General features: G+C 40.8%; 1 protein-coding gene across 1 annotated transcript in view; it reads left to right on the forward strand.

The window, feature by feature from the left end:
- Positions 1-22,045, forward strand: part of PAK5 (p21 (RAC1) activated kinase 5) — a 294,957-nt gene that overhangs the window by 268,070 nt on the left and 4,842 nt on the right. Inside the window, exons 7-9 of the mRNA XM_070485566.1 lie at positions 4,024-4,150; positions 14,388-14,513; positions 16,135-16,269. Coding sequence (XP_070341667.1) covers positions 4,024-4,150; positions 14,388-14,513; positions 16,135-16,269 — 388 coding nt within the window. The remainder of the gene's footprint in view (positions 1-4,023; positions 4,151-14,387; positions 14,514-16,134; positions 16,270-22,045) is intronic.

Raw genomic sequence — 22,045 nt, forward strand, 5'->3', positions numbered from 1 at the left:
TCTCCTGAGTTGTCATGTCATTGCTGTGTACACCAAGGGTACCTGGGGGAGGGAGCGGCAGGTGGAGGACCAAAGTTTTATGTCATAATAATGAACCTACATAGGAAAGAAGAATTCAATTCTGTTTTAAAATAGTGTTACAAGCAACAATGGTTAATTACTAGCCAGTAGCCTTGGCTACATGCTTCCCTGATATATCAGTTGTGGTCATTCATAAAGTGTTTATAAGGGCTGGCCCCGTGGCCGAGTGGTTAAGTTCTCGTGCTCCACTGCAGGCAGCCCAGTGTTTCGTTGGTTCAAATCCTGGGCGCGGACATGGCACTGCTCATCAAGCCACGCTGAGGCAGCGTCCCACATGCCACAACTAGCAGGACCCACAACAAAGAATATGCAACTACATACTGGGGGGCTTTGGGGAGTAAAAGGAAAAAAAATAAATAAAATCAAAAAATAAATAAATAAAATAAAATCATGAAGTGTTTATAGATCACCTTTTATGTACCAGGCTCTTTCCTAAGCACTGGGGAGACATGTCTTACGTGAATAATTCATGTCTTACAAATGAATAAGGCTCAGGTACATTCCCTCAAGAAAATCACAGATTAGAAATAAATACATGATAGTGCCTGTACAGAATGAGATGTATATAAGTAGCTTAGAAGAATACCTGAATGTCTCCATCAGGGAGAGCCAAGAAAGATTTCCAGTATAAGGTGATATCTGAGATGAGTTTTGAGAGATGCATAGGAGTTTACTAAGAAGACAAGTGGGAGGAAAAGCCATTGAAGGCAGAAGACAGAGTATATGCTAAGACAGTGCTTCTCAAATTTTAATATGCATACAAATTACCTCTAGGTTTTATTAAAATGCAGATTCTGATTCAAATACTGATACTACTCTGCATTCTGACAAGGTCCCAGACAATGCCAGTGCTATAGGTTCATGGAACCACATTTGGGGGAGCAACGTTCTAAGGAACAAACATGTAAAAAGGCTTGTTACATTTGGGAAACTTTGGTCTTGCTGGTAAATAAAATGCAGAAGAGTTAAGAGAGGATTGTCATGAAGAAGAGGCATTGGATATTAGCTGATGTCACTGAAATGGCCCCCAAATCGTAAGTGACTCTAGACGAAGTACAGTACAGAAAGCAAGGTAGCAAGAAAGTGTTGGGAAACCCCGTGAGGGACAGAATATGCTGCTGTTTCTCCACTAAAATGAGGCAAAGTTTCAATCATGACCCTCTGCAGCTCTGAGTCTGTCGTAGACCATCTCAAACAAAAGGACGTGAGGGAAGACACGGAAGACATCACCAACGTTTCAGCTGGCAGACTCCTATTGGTGTAGCCGTCACACACGCCCACCCCAAAATACGTAAGATCATCTCAATTTGTAGAAACAAATGTACTGAAGAGACCTAAGAATAAGGCAAATGTGGCTTACATGTTAAACAATTAATAAAAATATGTCCAAGGGAGGGGCTTTTTTCTTGCCCTAGGGAGCTTCAGATAGCTACACATCTCTCTAGAGCTTTCCCTTTGTCAAGTTTCCTTTCAATTTGTACTCTGTATCAGTAGGACTCACTTAAGAGCTAGCCTCTCTGGAACCCATTGTGTTTTCTAATTCTCTCCATTCAGTTTTGTCAACTCATTTCCTCTTGGAAGCAGCAGAGTAGCTCCAGAGAGCAAGAAAAAATTGTGCATCAAGGAACACCATAAATATTTAGAACTTGAAATCCTTAAACTGATCATTCAGACAGTTTGCTACTCAAATTCTGGTCTGGAGACCAGCAGCAACACCATCACCTGGGAACTTGTAAGAAATGCAGAAACTCAGGCTCTACCCAGACCAACTGAATGAAAATCCGCAATCTAGGCTGATGCTCAGATGTATCTTATGCATACTGAAGTTTCAGTCCTACCTAGCTGCTTGTTAAAGTACATCCTTCTGACTTCCAGGAAACAGAGGGTTCCAGAAGGGGAAGGAAAGTGCCAAGCAGTGTCAGGTTCTTCATACATTAACTCATGTAACCTTTACACATATCTGTAAGGTAGATGTCGGTGCCTGTCTGTCAGATAATGAAGCTACCACTCAGAGATGAAGAGCATCTTTTTTGAAGATCACACATTTAATAATTGCACAGAGCCAGGATTTGAATTTGGAGTTGACTCTAGAAGTGAGGCATCTTTATCCCCATCCAGGCTTCCTCCTTGCAGAAGTAGAAAAGCACCAGCCTTTCTACGGTTGGCCCTGTAAATTTCAAAGCCATTGAATTCAGAATCAGTAGCTTTTGTCACATATTCCAGTTAAAGGTGAACTCACTGTTAGTGATTGGGGCTCAGATTCAATTAATTTTTGTTTTAGGTGACCTGTAAATATTCTTTACTCCTGCTTCAGATGACTCAAATCTCATGGAATCTAAAAAAAATGAATTTTATTAAAGATGGTGATTCTTGATCCTTAATTAATTTTGAGGCGTATTTAAGCTAGTCCCTGTGCTGATGCTCTAAACTTCTAAGGGATGTGTTTGAGTAGATGTAGAAACTGTCATCTGAAAACAGTCCAGCACAATGACCAGCATGCTCACCACAAAAGCAAGAACACAGAGGTTGTAGATTTCCACTCTGTTTCAGACAAGAATGTTTCTTCTCACCTGCCTTTGTATGGGGCCAATTCATTGCTGTAGGAAACCTCTTCAAAGAGGAGAGCATGTTTCTTCATACTCATCAGGTTTATGCCTTCAACATTCTCCTAATTGGCTATCTCCTTGGATTTTGCCTTGAATCTTAGTCTTACTCAGTCGGAGTTTGCTGGCATCAACAAGACAAACGCAAATTCAAGGCCATTCATTTCCTTGTTCTGCTGAGTAAAGGTTCATCTGGGATTACTGGAGTTTCCTGGTCAGTCCTTAAATTTGGGCTCTGGTCAGTTACCCCTTCTATTTCTCCTGACAGTCTCCTCTGTTTGCGTGATAGTTTGTTTTCAGAGCGCGTTCACATTTGCTGTCTAATTTGGGCCTCACAATAGCTCTGTGAGAGGGAGGAAGTAGTATACCTAGATGAGTTAGGCAAATGCCTAAATGGGTCATTTTGAGGATAGTGAGCAGCCCCCTGCTGTTCAAATAATTCTCACCTAGATCCCTCAATGGCTGAACTATTTTACTCATTAGAAAATGCATTCTTTTGAGTTGCGATGGCATTGTGATGTGGGGGGAAAGTGGAAAAGCATGAGTTCTGAACTCAAAAGGGGTGGGGTTTGAATCATGATCTGGTCACTTTCTTAGCTGTCTAAACTTGGGCAGGTCACCTGACCTCAATCTCCTCCGCTGAAACCAGAAGTATCTTCTTCAGAGAGGTGCAGCCATGAAATGTGGGAGCCCATGTCCAGTGCTGTACTTGCCTTCCTCATTCCCATGGTCCATTTATTAAAATATGATCCATTCATGCTTAATTATTAGTAACTTCCTAGGTACAGTTTCCTTCTGACAGAGGGACTTGGAGCAACAGGAACTCCCAACTCCTGAAAAAGCAAGAGGGAGGCCTAGTGAGAGGCAGGGTAAGTCTTAGGGGTGTCTTAAAGATCCCTGAGTCTAGCCTTGAAGAGAACTGTGGCTGTCCCATTTCCAAAATGAGGAAAACGAGACCCAAGGAAGTTAAAGGACTTGCTCAAGGACCCCCGGAACTTTGGCTCTATTCAGAGTGTTCTCTCTAGGACCCTGGCGGTTTGGCAATACCTAGGGAATTAACTATAAGAGTCCAAGAAAGGGCATTGCATCAGTGATCCAAAAGCCAGCAAATGGGGTCTCTTTGCTTTTGCTTATATGTGGCCCCTGTCATCCTAAGTCCCAAGCCTTAGGTTCCATGAATCAGATCCCAAAGATTGCCTTCTCCTTGCCTGTAGATTTTCCAGACACTGGCTGGAGAGCATGGACTGGTTCACTACTACCCAAGGGAGCTGCCTCTCTCCATCATTTCAAAGATATTCTTAATCCTGTCCTTGCTCCTTAAATGTTATTTCCTTTCTAGAATGAATGAAGAACAGATAGCTACCGTCTGTCTGTCGGTTCTGAGAGCTCTCTCCTACCTTCACAATCAAGGAGTGATTCACAGGGACATAAAGAGTGACTCCATCCTGCTGACGAGCGATGGCCGGGTAAGATTTTCACATTGGCCTCTCCACAGTTTACCTTGTCACTTTGTCTGTCTTGGGCATTATCCTTCTAAGAACACTTTCTCATAATTCTAATTTTTCTTACTTGCAAGTCACCCACTGCCCTTCCCAGAAGGCTTACAAAAAGGAAATTACCATCCTCTGTGTCATCCTGTTAGTCAGAGTTATCTGTGACCTGAATTTGATGGATAATTTTCTACCTTAATAACGAGTGGGAAGGAATAGAAACTATGGAAATTTCTTTTCTTTTCTTTTCCTGCCACGTTCGTATTTTTGCTGGAGGAGAGAAAATGACTTTTCTAGGGTTGTGTCCACCCTATTCATTTGACTGTGCATGTCTGCAGTATCTCTCAGTGTCCTTGCAGGAAACAAATGACAAACTCCAGTGGGTAATTTGAGGAGAGTTTCATAAAGGTGTGGGCAGATGTAGAAGAGTCATAAGGAACCTTGCATGAGGATTAGAGCAGTATTCTAGAATGGAGCACCACTCTTATGCCCCATGGCTGAAGAGGTACGGCACAGAACTAGTTACTGGGAATCTGGACATAGAGATTGTTGTGTGAAGAGGGTTGCTTGGCAGGAGTTCTGGTCTTTAGTGGAAGCCAGACCATAGTGAACCTGCAGGACAGGAGCTGGGGGCATAAATACTCCCACCTCATTCTGCTCCTTGGACCTTCCAATGTCCTCCTATTGGTGCTTCCCATTGGCTGAACCCAATCAGAAGCCATTGATGCAGTCAATACAGGTTGGCCTTCCAGGGCCCAGAGAAGGGAGGAGAATAGATCTGAAGGACAAACAGAAGCTATCCATCACACTAGCATATCTCCAGGCCCAGATTTCTGCATTTCCCTTTGCTGCAACCTGCTTATGAGATTCTGTTGAAACTCATGAGCCACACCAGGGTACAAAAGAACATAGAATACAACAGCCAAGGAAACAAAGAGTTGACATTCCGAGGAAGACATAGTTACATGGAAAAGTTTCAAAGCATAGATTTTCACTATTTAGGTCATTTTGACCTTCCTGAAACTCCCACCAGAGGTAATAGCCCTGGGATGAATGAAGCCAGCTTCCCCTTTGATGCGCTTGTCTTTTACAACCTAGCAACCTCAGCCATATGGAAAACATTCATGTCACATCAGAATATGCCCAGGAATGATCAGAGGGCAGCCAGAAGAAACTGCCCAAATGCTTTGGCTTTTCTTCTTTTGTTTTAAAAAGATTGTCAATTTTATTGTGGAAAATTCAGAAAAGTATAAAGGATAAAATAAAGATCACTCTTAATCCCATTTCTTGTTTTTCCCATATTTCCATGCATATGTACATACAATTTGCACATTTGGGATTATAATTCATGGGCAGTTTTAAGTCCTGCTTTTTGCATTAGTCTGGCTGAAATTTTTTTTTTACCCCTGGAAAAGATTCACCTTGAGCTAACATCTGTTACCAATCTTCCTTTTTTTTTTTTTCCCTCTCCAAAGCCCCAGTACATAGCCATATATTCTAGTTGTAAGTGCTTCTAGTTTTTCTTTGTGAGCCACCACCACAGCATGGCTGCTGACGAGTGGTATTGTTCCATGACCAGGAACTGAACCTGGGCTGCTGAAGTGATGAGAGCACTGAACTTTAACCACTAGGCCATCAGGGCTGGCTCTGGCTGAAATGTTTTCAAAAAGAGAGTATGGGTGTATGTATCAGTTAGCTTTTGCTACATACCAAATCACGCTACATTTTGTAGCCTAAAACAACAAGCTTTTATTTGCTCACAATTCTTAGTTGGCATTTGAATCTAAATAAGCTCTATGGACTGTACCAATGTCAATTTCTTGGTGTTATATAAGGTACAGAATATCTTATTGTTTTGTAAGATGCTAACATCAGGGAGGACTGGGTGCACATTTCTTTGCAACCTCCTATGAACCTATAATTATTTCAGAATAAAAAATAGAAAGACAGTGAATTTCTCAGGGTTAAGAGGATAGATCCTTTCTGGACCCTTCAAAGATTAGAAGGGAGATTATTTGGTATCAACTGAGAGTGAATCGTTCTCTAATGTCCAAGGCAGAAATAATATCTAGTAAGTCACTAATTTGTCTTAAGCAGGAGGACTGTGATGTTCGGGGTTTGAAAGGGAAAATAAATAGCATGTCATAGAGTGGTTACAAGAATTACATGAAGAATTTGTATAAAACCATCAGAAGTAAACCAGGTACAAGGTCGATGCTCAGAGAGAAGACAGTCCTCCCTCCCACCCCACCACTCCCCACCCTTGCAATTAAGAGTTGAGTAAATTCATCCACGATCTTTTCTCAGCCTGGAGCTTGCATTTGAGAGATGATACTTAGGGGCCACTAGACAATGAGTGATTAACTTTTATCAAATTTATTGACTGGAGTGGAATTCAAACCCATGACTTCTTAAGCCCAGTGCATCTATTGAAAAGGGACACACAGGGGCCGACCGGTGGTACAGCAGTTAAGTTCGCAGGTTCTGCCTCTCGGCAGTGTGAGGTTCACAAGTTCAGATCCCAGGTGTGGACCTGGCACCGCTTGGCACGCCATGCTGTGGTAGGTGTCCCACATATAAAGTGGAGGAAGATGGGCATGGATGTTAGCTCAGGGCCAGTCTTCCTCAGCAAAAAGAGGAGGACTGGCAATAGTTAGGTCAGGGCTAATCTTCCTCAAAAAAAAAAGAAAAGAAAAGGAACACATAAGTGATCTTTATGGTCTTTTTTTAAAATGTAAATTGATTGCCACAACTTAAGAATTGGAGGAGATCACATAAAATTTCAGATTCCTATCTTCCTTGAAAAAAAAATCAAAGTATCTGACAACACTGTGTCTGAATTCACACACAGCAGTAACGGAGGTGGTGCGATGAGGGTGATTAGGACCATGGCAGATACTGTGCATGCCCCACGTGTGTCTTCACAGGATTTCCTATTTCAGCACTCACTAGCTCCACCTCCAAATGCCACCACTGGCATCTCTCTGCCTGGGGCCTTTCTCTGGCCACTGTAGTCTGCTCTTCTGGTACAGGGCGGGCTAGAAATTCCAGGGAATTCACATCCACACTCCCAGGAGCAGCCTGGAAACCAGTGATGGGAGTCGGTGTGTAAATACCCCAGCACTCTTGCCCTTGGGTGGAATAGCTCTGAGGCACCTGTCCTCCACAGTCTGCACACTGCCTCAGCGGATTAAGCTCTGGTTCCCACAGTGGTAACTTGCCTGGTAACTAACTCGTGACTGACTGCCTTCCCTACCCTGTTAGGCGTCCCCATTTCACTGCTTGTGTTTCCTGCTTGTCCCCAGTAACCGACCTGCACTGAATCCAGTTCTCAGCATGTGATTCAGGGGAGGCCCAAGCTGATACAGTACCTAGAGATAATGTGATGTGTTTGTGGCCTCACTCCCACAGGATTTGAAGTGAGGGGCCATAGACTGGCAACCAGGGCCTTCTAAGGTTCCACATCCCTTTTACTGTGCCCCTGACAACCAACTGGAGGTCAGTATCTCTTTCCTGAGGGGTCGTGCCCCTAGTTTTCCATTGTCTCCAGAGGCCCATTTAATTCATTGGTATTATTTGCCTGTTCCCATAGGCATTTGTGTTTGTTGTTTTTCAAATAACTAGAACTTTACAAGTAGAAGAAGACCTGAAGATTATCTCCCAAAAGCTCTTCTTCAATAAACAGAGATTTAGGCATGTCCAATAGCTTATAAATTCATTCCTTTCAGATGGTGTCTGGGACACACCCGGACTCTCCCCCTCCTTTCTTCCCTGCTACTCCGCAGAGGTTGCTTTTCCTAATGCAGGAAGCACAGCGTGAAAGGTCAGGAGACCCAGGCTTGAGTCTCCCTCAGATACTGGTGAGCAGTCTTGGGCAAATTCCTGCCGCTCTCTGCGCTCGGTCAAATGGCCGAGGGGCTGGCTGAGGTCTCTGTGCCTTTCCAGCTGAGCTCCTGTGATGTCCACCCTCTCCTCTTGGATTTGGCAGCTGAAGAAATGGGCATTAAGCTGGAGGCACTATCATCACTTCTGGTCCCTTCTATGACCTCTCTCAGTCCCCTTGTCCCTAGGTCATTGCTCTTCTTAAAAGAGAAATTTGCAAACTTTAGCAAGCATCAAAACTGCTGGAGACATTGGCAAAAAAAAAAAAAAAATTCCTGGGCCCTGTCAACACACATAATCCATAATCAATCTACAAATCAAAATTTGGATGAGTTTATTATGAGCCAGATCTGAGGACTAGCCCAGGGCCTTCCTTCTCCAAGGAAGGGCACCAAAGAAGTAGGATGTACTTCTTTGTGGTTATATACCGTCATGGAACAAAGAGCATACAGCACATATGCTAGGAATGTCCCTTTACAATAGTCACGAGATTGCTTTGCTGGCACAGCAGATCAGTGAACACAGGAGGTCTGTGGTCACAAGGTCACAGGCAGGTCAGTAATTAATCCTTAGTTTAGGGAGAGATGCTTCTCCTAAAGGAATTGCTGATATGAGGGGAAGTTACATCCCTATGTTTAAGAGCGTCATTCTTGTCTTTGGGACGCAGTAAATATTTAAAGCTGACATACAATGCATGCTCAACAGGCCACATCAGGCCCTTTTGGGGAAAAAAAAAGCTCAGGCTGAATTAATTTTAAACCAAATATCTTCCTTATATACTCTTAATAACCTATTGCTTTTTATTTATTTATCAGCCCCACCCCCAGAGGTTCTGGTTCAGGTGGGCTGGGTGGTACCCAAGAACCTGCATCTCTAATGAGTTCCCAGGGGATGCTGATGCTACACACTTTGACTGCCATTACCTTATAGGAAGCATTCAGGAACCAGGCACAAAAGCATCCATCTTTCTGTCTTAGCAAAAACCAGGAGCAAATGCAAGAATTTTTTAGAATGTATGCAATTTACAGAATGAGGGTTTTACATTCTATTTTAAATCCGTGGCAATCTTGTGGAGAGTCTCTCTTTTGCCCCCTTTCTCCTATGTTTTTGTGGGGCCCCTGATTCCTTACAGGACACACTGAGATGGATAGGATCTCAGGTTTAAATAGCAGCTTTGTCTGAGCTCTAAGATCCAGTTCCTTGTCTGGCCCCTGTGAAACAAGCTACATCTCCTCCTTTTAGGGGGCGGGCAGTGTGCTAGCCGTTTGAGATGAAGATGGTTTCCTAAACAGCCATGTTGTGTAATTCTATTTAAAATAAGGCTCGGCTTAGAGTCTATGTGATTTGCTTTTAAGATCTGCCTGCAATGTGTTATTATACTCATTACTTGAGTTCTCATTATCTACGTGCAGATTTATTTGGATGAATGTTGTGTGCAATTATATTCTTTTAGAAAATGTCCCTTTTATATACCTGGATGAGTAAATAAATCATGCAGAAGCACTTACACTCCTGCAACAGAAGAACAGGCCTGGCTCCCAAGTGTCAAGGTTTTCACTTTCTCATCTTACATTTTGTCAGGGAGATAATTATTTGTCAGTCAGGTTTGGGGTCTTTTTGTTTTATGTCTGGAAGGAAGGAGCCATTCTAGAAATATTGATGTTAAAAACTCCCAATACCAGGGCCCAGCCCGGTGGCACAGCAGCTAAGTTCACACATTCTGCTTCGGCGGCCCAGGGTTTGCCAGTTTGGATCCCGGGTGCTGACCTACACACCGCTTATCAAGCCATGCTGTGGCAGGCGTCCCACATATAAAATAGAGGAAGATGAGCCTGGATGTTACCTCAGGGCCAGTCTTCCTCAGCAAAAAGAGGAGGATTGGCAGCAGATACTAGCTCAGGGCTAATCTTCCTCAAAAAAAAAAAAAGCTGCCAATACCAAAATTTTGATACATTCACCTCCATAATCATTCAGGTTTCTTAAATTTACAGGCAAATGAAATTTATTGTCAAAATTGTTCCTTCTCGGGGCTGGCCCCGTGGCCGAGTGGTTAAGTTCGTGCGCTCCGCTGCAGGCAGCCCAGTGTTTCGTTGGTTCGAATCCTGGGCGCGGACATGGCACTGCTCATCCAACCACGCGGGGTCAGTGTCCCACATGCCACAACTAGAAGGACCCACAACGAAGAATATACAACTATGTACTGGGGGGCTTTGGGGAGAAAAAGGAAAAATAAAATCTTTAAAAAAAAAAAAAATTGTTCCTTCTCTGTCGTCCTTATAGTAGGGTTGCAATTTCACTCACACTTGAACTTGAAATAACCACACACACCCGTGCACACACAATTATAGTTTCTCTGTCTCTTAAAACTAACCGGGACTTCTTGACAAAGTTCTACTGACTAGATTTTTTTTTTAAAAACCCTCTATTTTAATTCAATCTATTACATTAGTCTGCTTACATAATTTAAACATAGTCTATCAAAGTTCAACCACATTATTGTAAGGTTTAAGTGACACCTTTAAAACCTCCATTTTTCAGATTTGGCCACCACCTACTTCCTCTTCCCACCTTCCACTACCATCTTTCTCAAGATGGAGTCTGAGAGAAAAAGGGACAAATGCGGCTTATGGGACCTCAGGGTAAAAGAGATAAGACCCATCTTCTTGTTCCTCTCTGGTCCCTGCCTTGGCATTACTGGTCTCTTCTGCTACCTGGACTGGTGACCACTGGGGATTAACAGGTCCCATCAGCTTCTGGGCTTTTCAGGAGGGTGCCTCTGCAGTATTCCACAACTCCAGCCTCTTGCCTCAAGTCTTGAAAGCCATCCTTGAGACTGCCTCCTCATGTCAACCATGGGCTTGTGGCAGGTATCCCCCATTCCCCCACTGAGATTTGGAGGAGCTTTTGGATCCCTGCACACCACTCAAAGGCCAGGGAAGCAAGTAGCATTGCCTCCAGTTCACTTTCACCCACTCTGTTGTGCCATCTCTCCATGGAGGCCATACTGGGAATAGCCAAGGCTGATGTTCAGCCAGTATACACTAGTACACCTATACCCATTGTTAAAAGATTGCAGTATTTTTATGCTTATTTGTTAATAGCCAGTGTTTCAAGTCATTGGAGTACCCTCCGTTACCTTAGCCCTGTGTGGGGGCCACCTCCCAACCTCATTAAAGATGGTAATACTCCCAGGATCACTTTAGGATACCTCTTAACTTTACATCTAGATTCTGATTGGTCTAGATGAATCTGGTTATTAAATATTTTTAATATTATCTCTGAACACAGACGTATCTGGCTTCTCTTCTCCCTTGTTTGTGTGGGGATGTGTGCTACTCTGATATTTCTGAAGCCCACCACCAGCTGAGGCAGACATAATCAAATAATAATCAAATCTGTGTCCTTTTCTGCAAATAATCCCAGGCTAAAAGGGGTAGACTGTAGGATTTTCACTTCTCTGAATTGTAGACTCCTTTTACAATAGGACAACAATGATTTTGGACCAGCTACCGTGGCCACAGGGCTCTCTTCTTCATACCACATGGAAATTTTATGATCTGAGGTATCTAAGCTTGATTCTGGATATGCCAAAGCAATTAAGAAAATTCTCTCTTCTAAACCAGCTTTCTCTAGCATTTCTCCTGCAGAAATCTAATCTCCTCCCATCCCAAACCATACCACTAACCTTGGCCTGATTAGAGAGAGAATCATGAACAAGGAAATGAAAAAAGAAAAAAACACATTAATAGTTTCCAAAACATTACCCCCATTTCCTCTGTATTCCAACTCTGATTCTAGAAACAGCTGTCTTGGCAAGTTGATGATGGTTTCAGAAAGAGCACCAATGTGGTTTCTATCACATGATCTGCTATCTATGTATGTGTCAATATAAAATAAAGTCAACCTACTAGCATGTGGTTTTGAGTACTACTGCTTTCCCTGCTCTTAACACAGTGAGACTTCACAATTAAAAGGCAAACCTGTTGCCCCTGGGGAATGTCATTTCTAGCCAGTGGGACAAAATCAGCATCAGCAAACAATTAAAGATTGAATGGGTGCTAAATTCTCTCAAATTTGGAGAGGAGAGAGATGAGTATGGGCTCCTGAGAAAAATTCTGGAGGAAGTGAGAAGTGATCAGGTAGCCTTGAAAATTGAATATGTTTTCCCAGTAAGTTTAGGAAAAAGGCAAAGATGTCCACTCTCACTACTTTTCAACATCATACTGGAAGTGCTAGCTAACGCGGTAAGACAAGAAAAGGAATAAAATCTGTACAGATTGGGAAGGAAGAAATAAAACTGTCTTTCTTCACAGATGACGTGATTGTCTTTGCAGAAAATCAAAAACAATTGACAAGAAAAACTCCTAGAACTAATAAGTGATTATAGCAAGATTGCAGGATATATGTTTAATATACAGAAGCCAGTCTCTTTCCTATATACCAGCAGTGAACAAATGACATTTGAAATTAAAAACACAATGCCATTTACCTTAGCTCCCCAAAAGTTAAATATTTAGATATAAATCTAACAAAATATGAGGAAAACTACAAGACTCTGATGAATGAAATCAAAGAAATAAATGGAGAGATAGTCCATGTACATGGATAGGAAGACTCAATATTGTCAAGATGTCATTTCTTCCCAACATGATTTATAGAGTCAATGCAATCCCACTCAAAATCCCATCAAGTTATTTTGTGGATATTGACAAATTGATTCTAAAGTTCATATGGAGAGGCAAAAGACCAACACAACAGCTGACACATATTGAAGAAGAACAAAATTGCGAGGCTTACACTACCTGACTTTAGGACTTACTACAAAACTATAATAATTGAGACAGTGTGGTATTGGCAAAAGAATGGACCAATAGACTGATGGAATAGAATAGAGCCCAGAAATTGACCCACATGAATATAGTCAGCTGATCTTTGACAAGGGAGTAAAGGCAATACAATGGACCAAGGTGGTCTTTTCAACAAATGGTGCCGGAACAACTAGATATCCACATGCACAAAAATGAATCTAGACACAGACATTACACACTTCATGAAAGTTAACTCCTTGTGGAAAAATATATTAGATGGAAGTATAGGTTTAGAATGAAGGAAAGAGGTCTAAATTAAGCATAGGGAGAAAAAAGAATATCTAGCAAGAGTATATGAAAAGAGAAGAGGTGAGGGTAGGAACCCACACCGTAAGAAGCACGAATATTTAAAGTGTAGGCAGCAGAGGTAGAGCCAGAGAAGAAGATTGAAAAAAGTTCAGAGCATATGAAGAGAACCAGGGGAGAATTTGTGCCTGAGAGACTGTACCTTTGATGTATGGAAATTTTAACTTCAGATGGCCATTCTGAACCATTGCCAACCAATGCCCAAAGAATTGCTTTCTTTGAATGTATTTGATCATCACCAATAAAGCTAAGTGGCAGTCCTCTTCAGTGAGGCCACCTGAGGTTCAGACCAGGTCATCATGAACAGGAATCACATCTCCCAGATATAAACTGAATCCTGGTCACCTGGAATATATAAAGCGGCAGGGGGCCTAATGGTGCAGTGTGTTCTTAAGAGTATTCTTAAAAGCTCTGTGTAGGAGTTTTCAGAATTTTTTTCTTTTTGATGACATCTAAGATAAATAGCATATACATATATACACTGGGTCATTAGAATGACCACCTTAAACCCCTGGTAACCAAGTGCTAACACCCAGTTTCTTTGCCTGTAATGCCACTTGCATTGATGTTCACATTGGCATCTTCAGTTGTCGTGAGCAAAGGAGCAAAACAAAAAGAAAAAGGGAGCCAGTACTCCCAATATCTCAGCATCCTGTATAAATGAGATCTTGCAATAATTCAAATATAGAAATGAGGCTGGTTATTTGAATAATCTCATGGTACTTAGAAATCTAAATGCGTTCAACGCAGAAGAACCTGAAGTGCAGGGGTTTGTACAAAACTCACATTGAGAATAGCAATTTGCTTAGACTAAAACTTCACCTGTTAGATTAAATTAAATTAAGCTTGTGGGTTTGAATTTTAATGAATTTGTTGTTTTGGGTATATTTAATTTATAACTGTTTTTGGTTTCATAATTTTATAGAAGATAGCAGCAGCAGGAGTTTAAACATTTCAAGTCAACCCTGGTGGACCCGTGAGAGGTTTTTCCATTAAAATGAATCGTGCTTTCGAATAAAAGGGTCTGACCACCTCTCCTCCGGTATTTCCAAGCCCTGCTAATGAGACTGTTTTGTTCTGAATTTACAGCTCTCTCTCTATTTCTAAGTCTAGCAGCCAGTATTTTAAAATAGCTTCTTGCGTTCCTTTGCTTTCAGATAAAGCTATCTGACTTTGGTTTCTGTGCTCAAGTTTCCAAAGAGGTGCCGAAGAGGAAATCGTTGGTTGGCACTCCCTACTGGATGGCACCCGAGGTGATTTCCAGGCTACCTTATGGGACAGAGGTAAGGGGGTGGCAGTCACTGTTTGGGAGTGGCAGGGCCTGAACAGGCTCAGGGATGCAGTGGTTCTGAGACAGTTAACTGCCACTGGAGATCAGGTTGATGAGTTTTGACTTTGCATTTGACTCCTGTTCACTAGACTTGTCACAAAGTAGGTTGTGGCAGAAAGGAGACTGGCCGTCACTGAGGATACTGCTGCAACATTGATCCAGGAGCACTTATTGAGGTCCTACAACGGACACTGAGGGAGAGTCACTCAAACTCTGATCCCACCCTCAATAGCAGGCTCACACAAAGCACAGCAACGCAACTTAAAAAGTGGCCGGAGATGCGCAGATGAGTAGGCGTGATGAGTCAAAAGATAGAGGCTCGGAGAAAGCTCCACAAAAGAGAGGTAATATTTGGATGAGCAATAGTGTTTTCCCATAGAAAAAATTATGTAGGAATATTATAACCTATTTAAAAATATGGCACAGTTTCCGTTTCCTCTGGAAAGGAAACAGTCACTCATTATCTATTAAGAGATAAGGTCTGGATATGTGAAAATAAGGGACCAGAAGGAGTGGAGGAAAGGCCTTCTGGGAGGGAATAGCATGAGGAGAAGCGGAGGCACGCAAGGCTACACACACGTGAAGGCAAGGAGTTCGCTTCGGCTGGGTGCACAGTGTTTCCACACGTTATGGTGCAGAAGGCAATTCTAAGAGAAGCATGCAAGAGGTGGCATGGACCAATGAGCTAAGCATCTTGGCATAAGTTAAGGTGGACCCTGTTCTCTTTCCCTCATTTGCTTGCCCTTGCGTGAGTACTCAGCTTGTTCTCCTCACTGTGGTCCCAAGAGCATAAATTCTCGGTGAAGGTCACTGCCAGGGTAATAACAGAATGCAGCTAACTGATAAAAGGTGTAATGAGGCTGTCCCAGGGAAGAGACTGTAACTGGGAATTTATAGCACAATGATGCCTTCTCATTGTCCTGACTTCCCGTTCTTTGCTCAGAAAGAATTGCATGTCATCTCTTCCTTTTCTTTTCTCTATTCCCTGAAAATGGTTTTTATAAAGCAAGGTTTTGTGCTTGCTGCTTCAAAATGATAAAACGTAAAGGAAAGAACTGCAAAGTAGGGGGGGGGGTATAATTGTTTTTAAAAATTAAATTAATAAAAAATCAGAATATACTCTGCATCGTGCAATATAGCTCTTTGCAGTTTCTTATGAAGATGTCAAAAACTTTTCTTATTTTATTATGGTTTAAATGCAACTTTTTTCCCTATGTTCATAACATTAAGCTTTGGATGTTTTTGGATGTTTTTCTCATCTGCCCTGATAGACAGTTAACCACCAAAGTTAACAGGGTTAAAACTAAAAGCTGTAAACTTTAGAACGTTAAGGTATTCACCTATATCTAATTGTCAGGACCTTCATTGAAGTTGTCTTATAAAGTAAATGAAGACCGTTAGCAAACACTCAGTAACTCCTCAGTTGAACAAATAAATTTGTATTGTAAATTTTGAGGGGTTACAAATACCACGTTAATTTATGAATGAGTATGAACCTTCTGGGTTCCCTGGACACGTCCCCCATTTCAGAATGTCCTCCTTGCCTGAGATAACCAGTAGGCTGTGCCTGACAGGTGGACATCTGGTCCCTCGGGATCATGGTGATAGAAATGATCGATGGCGAGCCCCCCTACTTCAACGAGCCTCCCCTCCAGGCGATGCGGAGGATCCGGGACAGTTTACCTCCAAGGGTGAAGGACCTACACAAGGTGAGAAGTGGTGTCTGTTGCTGAAGTTCAAAATCGTTCTTGGATTTTTCAGTCTCTCTGTAGTTTTTTTTTTTCCCCCAGATCTGAATCATTTTTATTTTTCATTAATTCCTGAATAACATTTGAGAGATAAAAACTAATGATTCCACAGTGAGATTGAACACCAATGAGAAGAGGTTCTATATTGACACTGGAACATCAACAAGACTATTTGAAATAGAACTGGAGGGCTGTGGATTCACCCAGGACATTCAGTACCTTTCTAGCTGCCGTTTTAAAAAATTATTTTGAGATCATGTTGACTTATAACTGTGTAAATATCAGGTGTACATCATTGTATTTCAGTTTCTGTATATACTGCACTGTGTTCACCAGCAATAGTCTAGTTTTTATCTGTCATCATCCATATGTGCCCCTTTACCCCTTTCACCCCCTCCCCACCCCCTTCCCTGCTGGTAACCACTAATCTGTTCTTCTTATCTCTGTGTTTGTTTGTTTATTTTCCACATATGAGTGAAATTATACAGTATTTCTCTGACTTATTTTGCTTAGCACAATACCGTCAGTGTCCATGCATATTGTTGCAAATAACACAATTTTATCTTTTTCTATGGCTGAGTAGTATTCCATTGTGTATATATGTGTATATATATATATATACACAATGTATATGTATATATAATATTATATATATACATATATATAATATATACCACATAATATATATATACCACATATTCCTTATCCACTCTTCCATTGATGGGCACTTGGTTTGCTTCCATGTCTTGGTTATTGTGAACATAATTAACAAAACAAGAAATAACAAGTATTGGAGAGGGAACTGTCATACTCTGCTGGTGGGAACTGCAAACTGGTGCAGCCACTACAGAAAACAGTATGGAGATTTCTCAAAAAATTAAAAGTAGAAATACCATATGATCCAGCTATTCCACTACTGGATATTTATCCAAAGAACATGAAATCAATACTTCAAAAAGATATATGCACCCCTATGTTCATCATTATTCTCTCTGTAGTTTTAAAGACCGCCATATCATATCCAGGAATAGATCCTGGTTTACGGGCATGGAATTTGGAATTAGAGTCACTTGGATTCACGTCTCTGCTCTTCCTGCTCACTCATTGGACAAGTGATTCGGCCTCTCCAAAGTTCATCTGTACAGTGGGGTACAGTCTGCTCCTCTGTCATAGGGTGGCTAGAAGAATAATCAGGTGCTCCACTCAACACTCCCTCATTGAGAACCAATGACTTGCTGAGGACTGTTCTAATTGCTGGGGATATCACAGCACAAGACCCCATATTTCCTCACTCTTATAGAGCTTGCATTCTAGTTCGGGAGGCAGATAAGAAATGACAAACAAATGGGTGAACAAAATAATTTCAGAGACTGGTACGTGCTATGAAGCTAATAAAACTGTGATGTGATGAGAGTGCAGGGGAGGGGATTGGGCCTAGCTTAGGTTGAAGAGGACTGAAGGAAGTCCTTTCTGGAGAGGGATCATCTGAACTGGAACTTGAGTGTAAAGAAGGAGCAAGCCGTGCAAAGATCTGGGAGAAAAATGTCCCAGGCAGAGGGAGGAGCAAGTACAAAGACCCTAAGCCAAGAGAGAAGGCTTATATGCTGGAGCAAAGTGAGCAAGGGGGCTGGTAAGACATATCAGAGAGGTAGGCAGGGGCTAGATTGAGCAAGGCAATGAAGGACATGGTGAAGGAACCATGTGAGGTATTTCCTGTTTTCCAAGGATTGCCAAGTAGGGTCAAGCTCATAAAAAATGATGCTAAGTCAAAGACCCACCACTGTGGGGGCTGCCAGTGGGGGCAGGGCTTGCTGAGAGGTGCTGTTTCCACAGATAAGTTCTATAAACACTGACCCCACACACACCTCCCCCCAATCTGCCTCGTGATAAGAGAGAGTAAGGCTGCTGTTTAGGAGAGACTAGTTTATAATGGTAGCATCTTCTCTTTCCTCACCCCTAAATCTTTTTTTTATTGTGATAACATTGGTTTATAACATCATATAAATTTCAGGTGTATATCATTATATTCCAGTTTCTGTGTAGATTACATCATGTTCGCCACCCAGAGACTAATTACAGTCCATCACCACACACATGTGCCTAATCACCCCTTTTGCCCTCCTTCCTCCCTGCTTCTCTGGTAACCACCAATCCAATCTCTGTCTCTATGAGATTGTTTGTTGTTGTTTTACCTTCTATTTATGAGTGAGATCATACGGTATTTGATTTTCTCCCTCTGACTTATTTCACTTAGCATAATACCCTCAAGGTCCATCCATGTTGTCACAAATGACTGGATTTCATGGTTTTTTATGGCTGAGTAGTATTCCATTCTGTATACGTACCACGTCTTCTTTATCCATTTATCCGTTGATGGGCACTGAGGTTACTTCCAAGTCTTGTCTGTTGTGAATAATGCTGCAGTGAACATAGGGGTGCATGTTATCTTTACGCATTCATGTTTTCATGTTCTTTAGGTAAATACTCAGCAGTGAAATAACTGGATCATATGGTAGTTCTACTCTTAGATTTTTGAGGAATCTCCATACTGTTTTCCATAATGGCTGCACCAGTGTGCACTCCCCCCAGCAGTGTATGAGAGTTCCCTTTTCTCCACATCCTCTCCAACACTTGCTATTCCCTGTCTTGTTAATTATAGCCATTCTGACTGGAGAAAGGTGATATCTCATTGTAGGTTAGTGATGTTGAACATCTTCTCATATGCCTGTTGGCCATCTGTATATCTTTATAGAAATATCTGTTCAGATCTTTTGCCCATTTTTTAACTGGGTTGTTAGTTTTTTTGTTGTTGAGGTATATGAGTTCTTTATATGTTTTGGATATTAACCCCTTATCAGATATCTGTTTTGCAAATATCTTCTCCCAATTGTTAGGCTGTCTTTTCATTTTGTTGATGGTTTCCTTCACTGTGCAGAAGCTTTTTAGTTTGATGTAGTCCCATTTGCTTTTTCCTATTGTTTCCCTTGCCTGGTCAGACGTGGTACTTGAAAATATGCTGCTTAGACTGATATTGAAGAGCATACTGCCGATGTTTTCATCTAGAGTTTCTATGATTTCAGGTCTTACATTCAAGTCTTTAATCCATTTTGAGTTGATTTTTGTGCATGCTGAAAGATAATGGTCTGCTTTCATTCTTTTACACGTGGCTGTCCAGTTTTCCCAACACCATCTATCGAAGAGACTTTCCTTTCTCCATTGTATATTCTTGGCTCCTTTGTCAAAAATTAGCTGTCCATAGATGTGTGAGTTTATCTCTGGGCTTTCGATTCTGTTCCATTAATCTGTGTGTCTGTTTTTGTGCCAGTACCATGCTGTTTTGCTTACTATAGCTTTGTAGTATATTTTGAAATCAGGGAGGTTGATGCCTCCAGCTTTGGTCTTTTTTCTCAGGATTGCTTTGGCTATTCAGGGTCTTTTGTTTTTCCATATAAATTTTAGGATTCTTTGTTCTATTTCTGTGAAAAATGTTGCTGGAACTTTGATACAGATTGTATTGAATCTGTAGATTGTATTGAATCTGTAGATTGCGTTGAATCTGTAGATTGCTTTAGGAAGTATGGGCATTTTTAACTATGGTAGTTCTTCCAGTCCAAGAACACAGAATATCTTTCCATTTCTTTGTGTCTTCCTCAATTTCTTTCAACAATGTTTTATAGTTTTCAGTGTATAGATCTTTCACCTCTTTGGCTAAGTTTATTCCTAGGCATTTTGTTCTTTTTGTCGCAATTGTAAATGGGATTGTATTCTTAATTTCTCTTTCTTATAATTCATTGTTAGTGTATAGAAATGCAAGTGATTTTTTTATCTTGATTTTGTATCCTGTAACTTTACTGTATTAATTTATTATTTCTAAAAGATTTTTGGTGGATTATTTAGGGTTTTCTATATGTAAAATCATGTCATCTGCAAATAGTAACAGTTTCACTTCTTTCTTTCTAATTTGGATCCCTTTTATTTCTTTTTCTTGCTTGATTACTCTGGCTCGGACTTCCAATACTATGTTAAATAAGAGTGGTGACAGTGGGCAACCTTGTCTGGTTCCTGTTCTTAGAGGGATAACTTTCAGTTTTTCTCCATTGAGAATGATATTAGCTGTGGGTTTGTCATATATGGTCTTTATTATGTTGAGGTACTTTCCTTCTGTGCTCATTTGATTCAGAGTTTTTATCATAAATGGATGCTGTATCTTGTCAAAAGCTTTCTCTGTATCTATTGAGAGGATCATGTGATTTTTATTCTTCATTTTGTTAATGTTGTGTATTATGCTGCTTGATATGTGGGTGTTGGACCATCCTTGCATCCCCAGAATAAATCCTACTTAATTATGGTGTATGATCTTTTTTAACTTATTTTTTTTATTCCATTTGTTAGTATTTTGTTGAGGATTTTTGCATCCGTGTCCATAAGAGATCTTGGCCTGTAATTTTCTTTGTGTTGCCCTTGGTTAGTTTTGGTATCAGAGTAATGCTGGCTTTGTAGAATGAGCTCAGAAGCTTCCCCTACTCTTCAGTTTTTTGGAAGAGTTTGAGAAGGATAGGTCTTAAGTCTTCTTTAAATGTTTGGTAGAATTCACCAGGGAAGCTGTCTAGTCTTGGACTTATTTGGGAGGAGGTTTTTGATTATTGTTTCAGTATCCTTACTGGTGATTGGTCTATTCAAATTCTCTATTTCTTCTTGATTCAGTTTTGGAAGGTTGTATGATTCTAAGAATTTATCCATTTCTTCTAGATTATCCAATTTGTTGGTGTATAGCTTCTCATAGTATTCTCTTATGATCTGTTGTATTTCTGAAGTGTCCATTGTAATTTCGCCTCTTTCATTTCTGATTTTATTTATTTGAGCCTTCTCTCTTTTTTCTTGATGAGTCTAGCTAAAAGTTTGTCAGTTTTTTTATCTTTTCAAAGAACCAGCTCTTGGTTTCATTGATTTTTTCTATTGCTTTTTTTAGTCTCTATTTCATTTATTTCTGCTCTGATTTTTATTATTTCCTTCCTTATACTGGTTTTGGGCTTTGTTTGTTCTTTTTCCATTTCCTTTAGGTGCACTGTTAGATTGCTTATTTGAGATTTTTCTTGTTTGTTGAGGTAAACCTGTTTTGCTGTAAACTTCCCTCTTAGAACCACTTTTGCTGTGTCCCCTAAACTTTGGCATGTTGTATTTCATTTGTCTCCAGGTATTTTTTTATTTCTCCTTTGATTTCTTCATTGACCCAATCATTGTTCAACAGCATTTTGTTTGATCTCTACATAGTTGTGGCTTTTCTGATTTTCTTCCTGTAGTTGATTTCTAGTTTCATACCATTGTGGTCAGAAAAGATGCTTGGCATTATTTCAGTTTTCTTAAATTTATTGAAACTTGTTTTGTGGCCTATTTATGTGATCTATTCTAGAGAATGTTCCATGTGTATTTGAAAGGAATGTGTGTTCTGTGGTTTTTGGAGGAAATGCTCTGTATATATATATACTAAGTCCATCTGGTCTAATGTGTCATTTAAGGCCAGTGTCTCCTTATTGATCTTCTGTTTGGATGATTTATCCATTGGTGTAAGTGGAGAGTTAAAATCCCCTACTATTATTGTGTTACTGTCTATTTTTTCTTTTATGTCTGTTAATAATTGCTTTCTATATTTAGGTGCTCCTATATTAGGTGCATAGATATTTACAAGTGTTATATCCTCTTGTTGGATTGTTCCCTATATTATTATGTAGTGCCCTGC

Source organism: Equus asinus, chromosome 15 (genome assembly GCF_041296235.1).
Source record: "Equus asinus isolate D_3611 breed Donkey chromosome 15, EquAss-T2T_v2, whole genome shotgun sequence".
Lineage (NCBI taxonomy): Eukaryota > Metazoa > Chordata > Mammalia > Perissodactyla > Equidae > Equus > Equus asinus.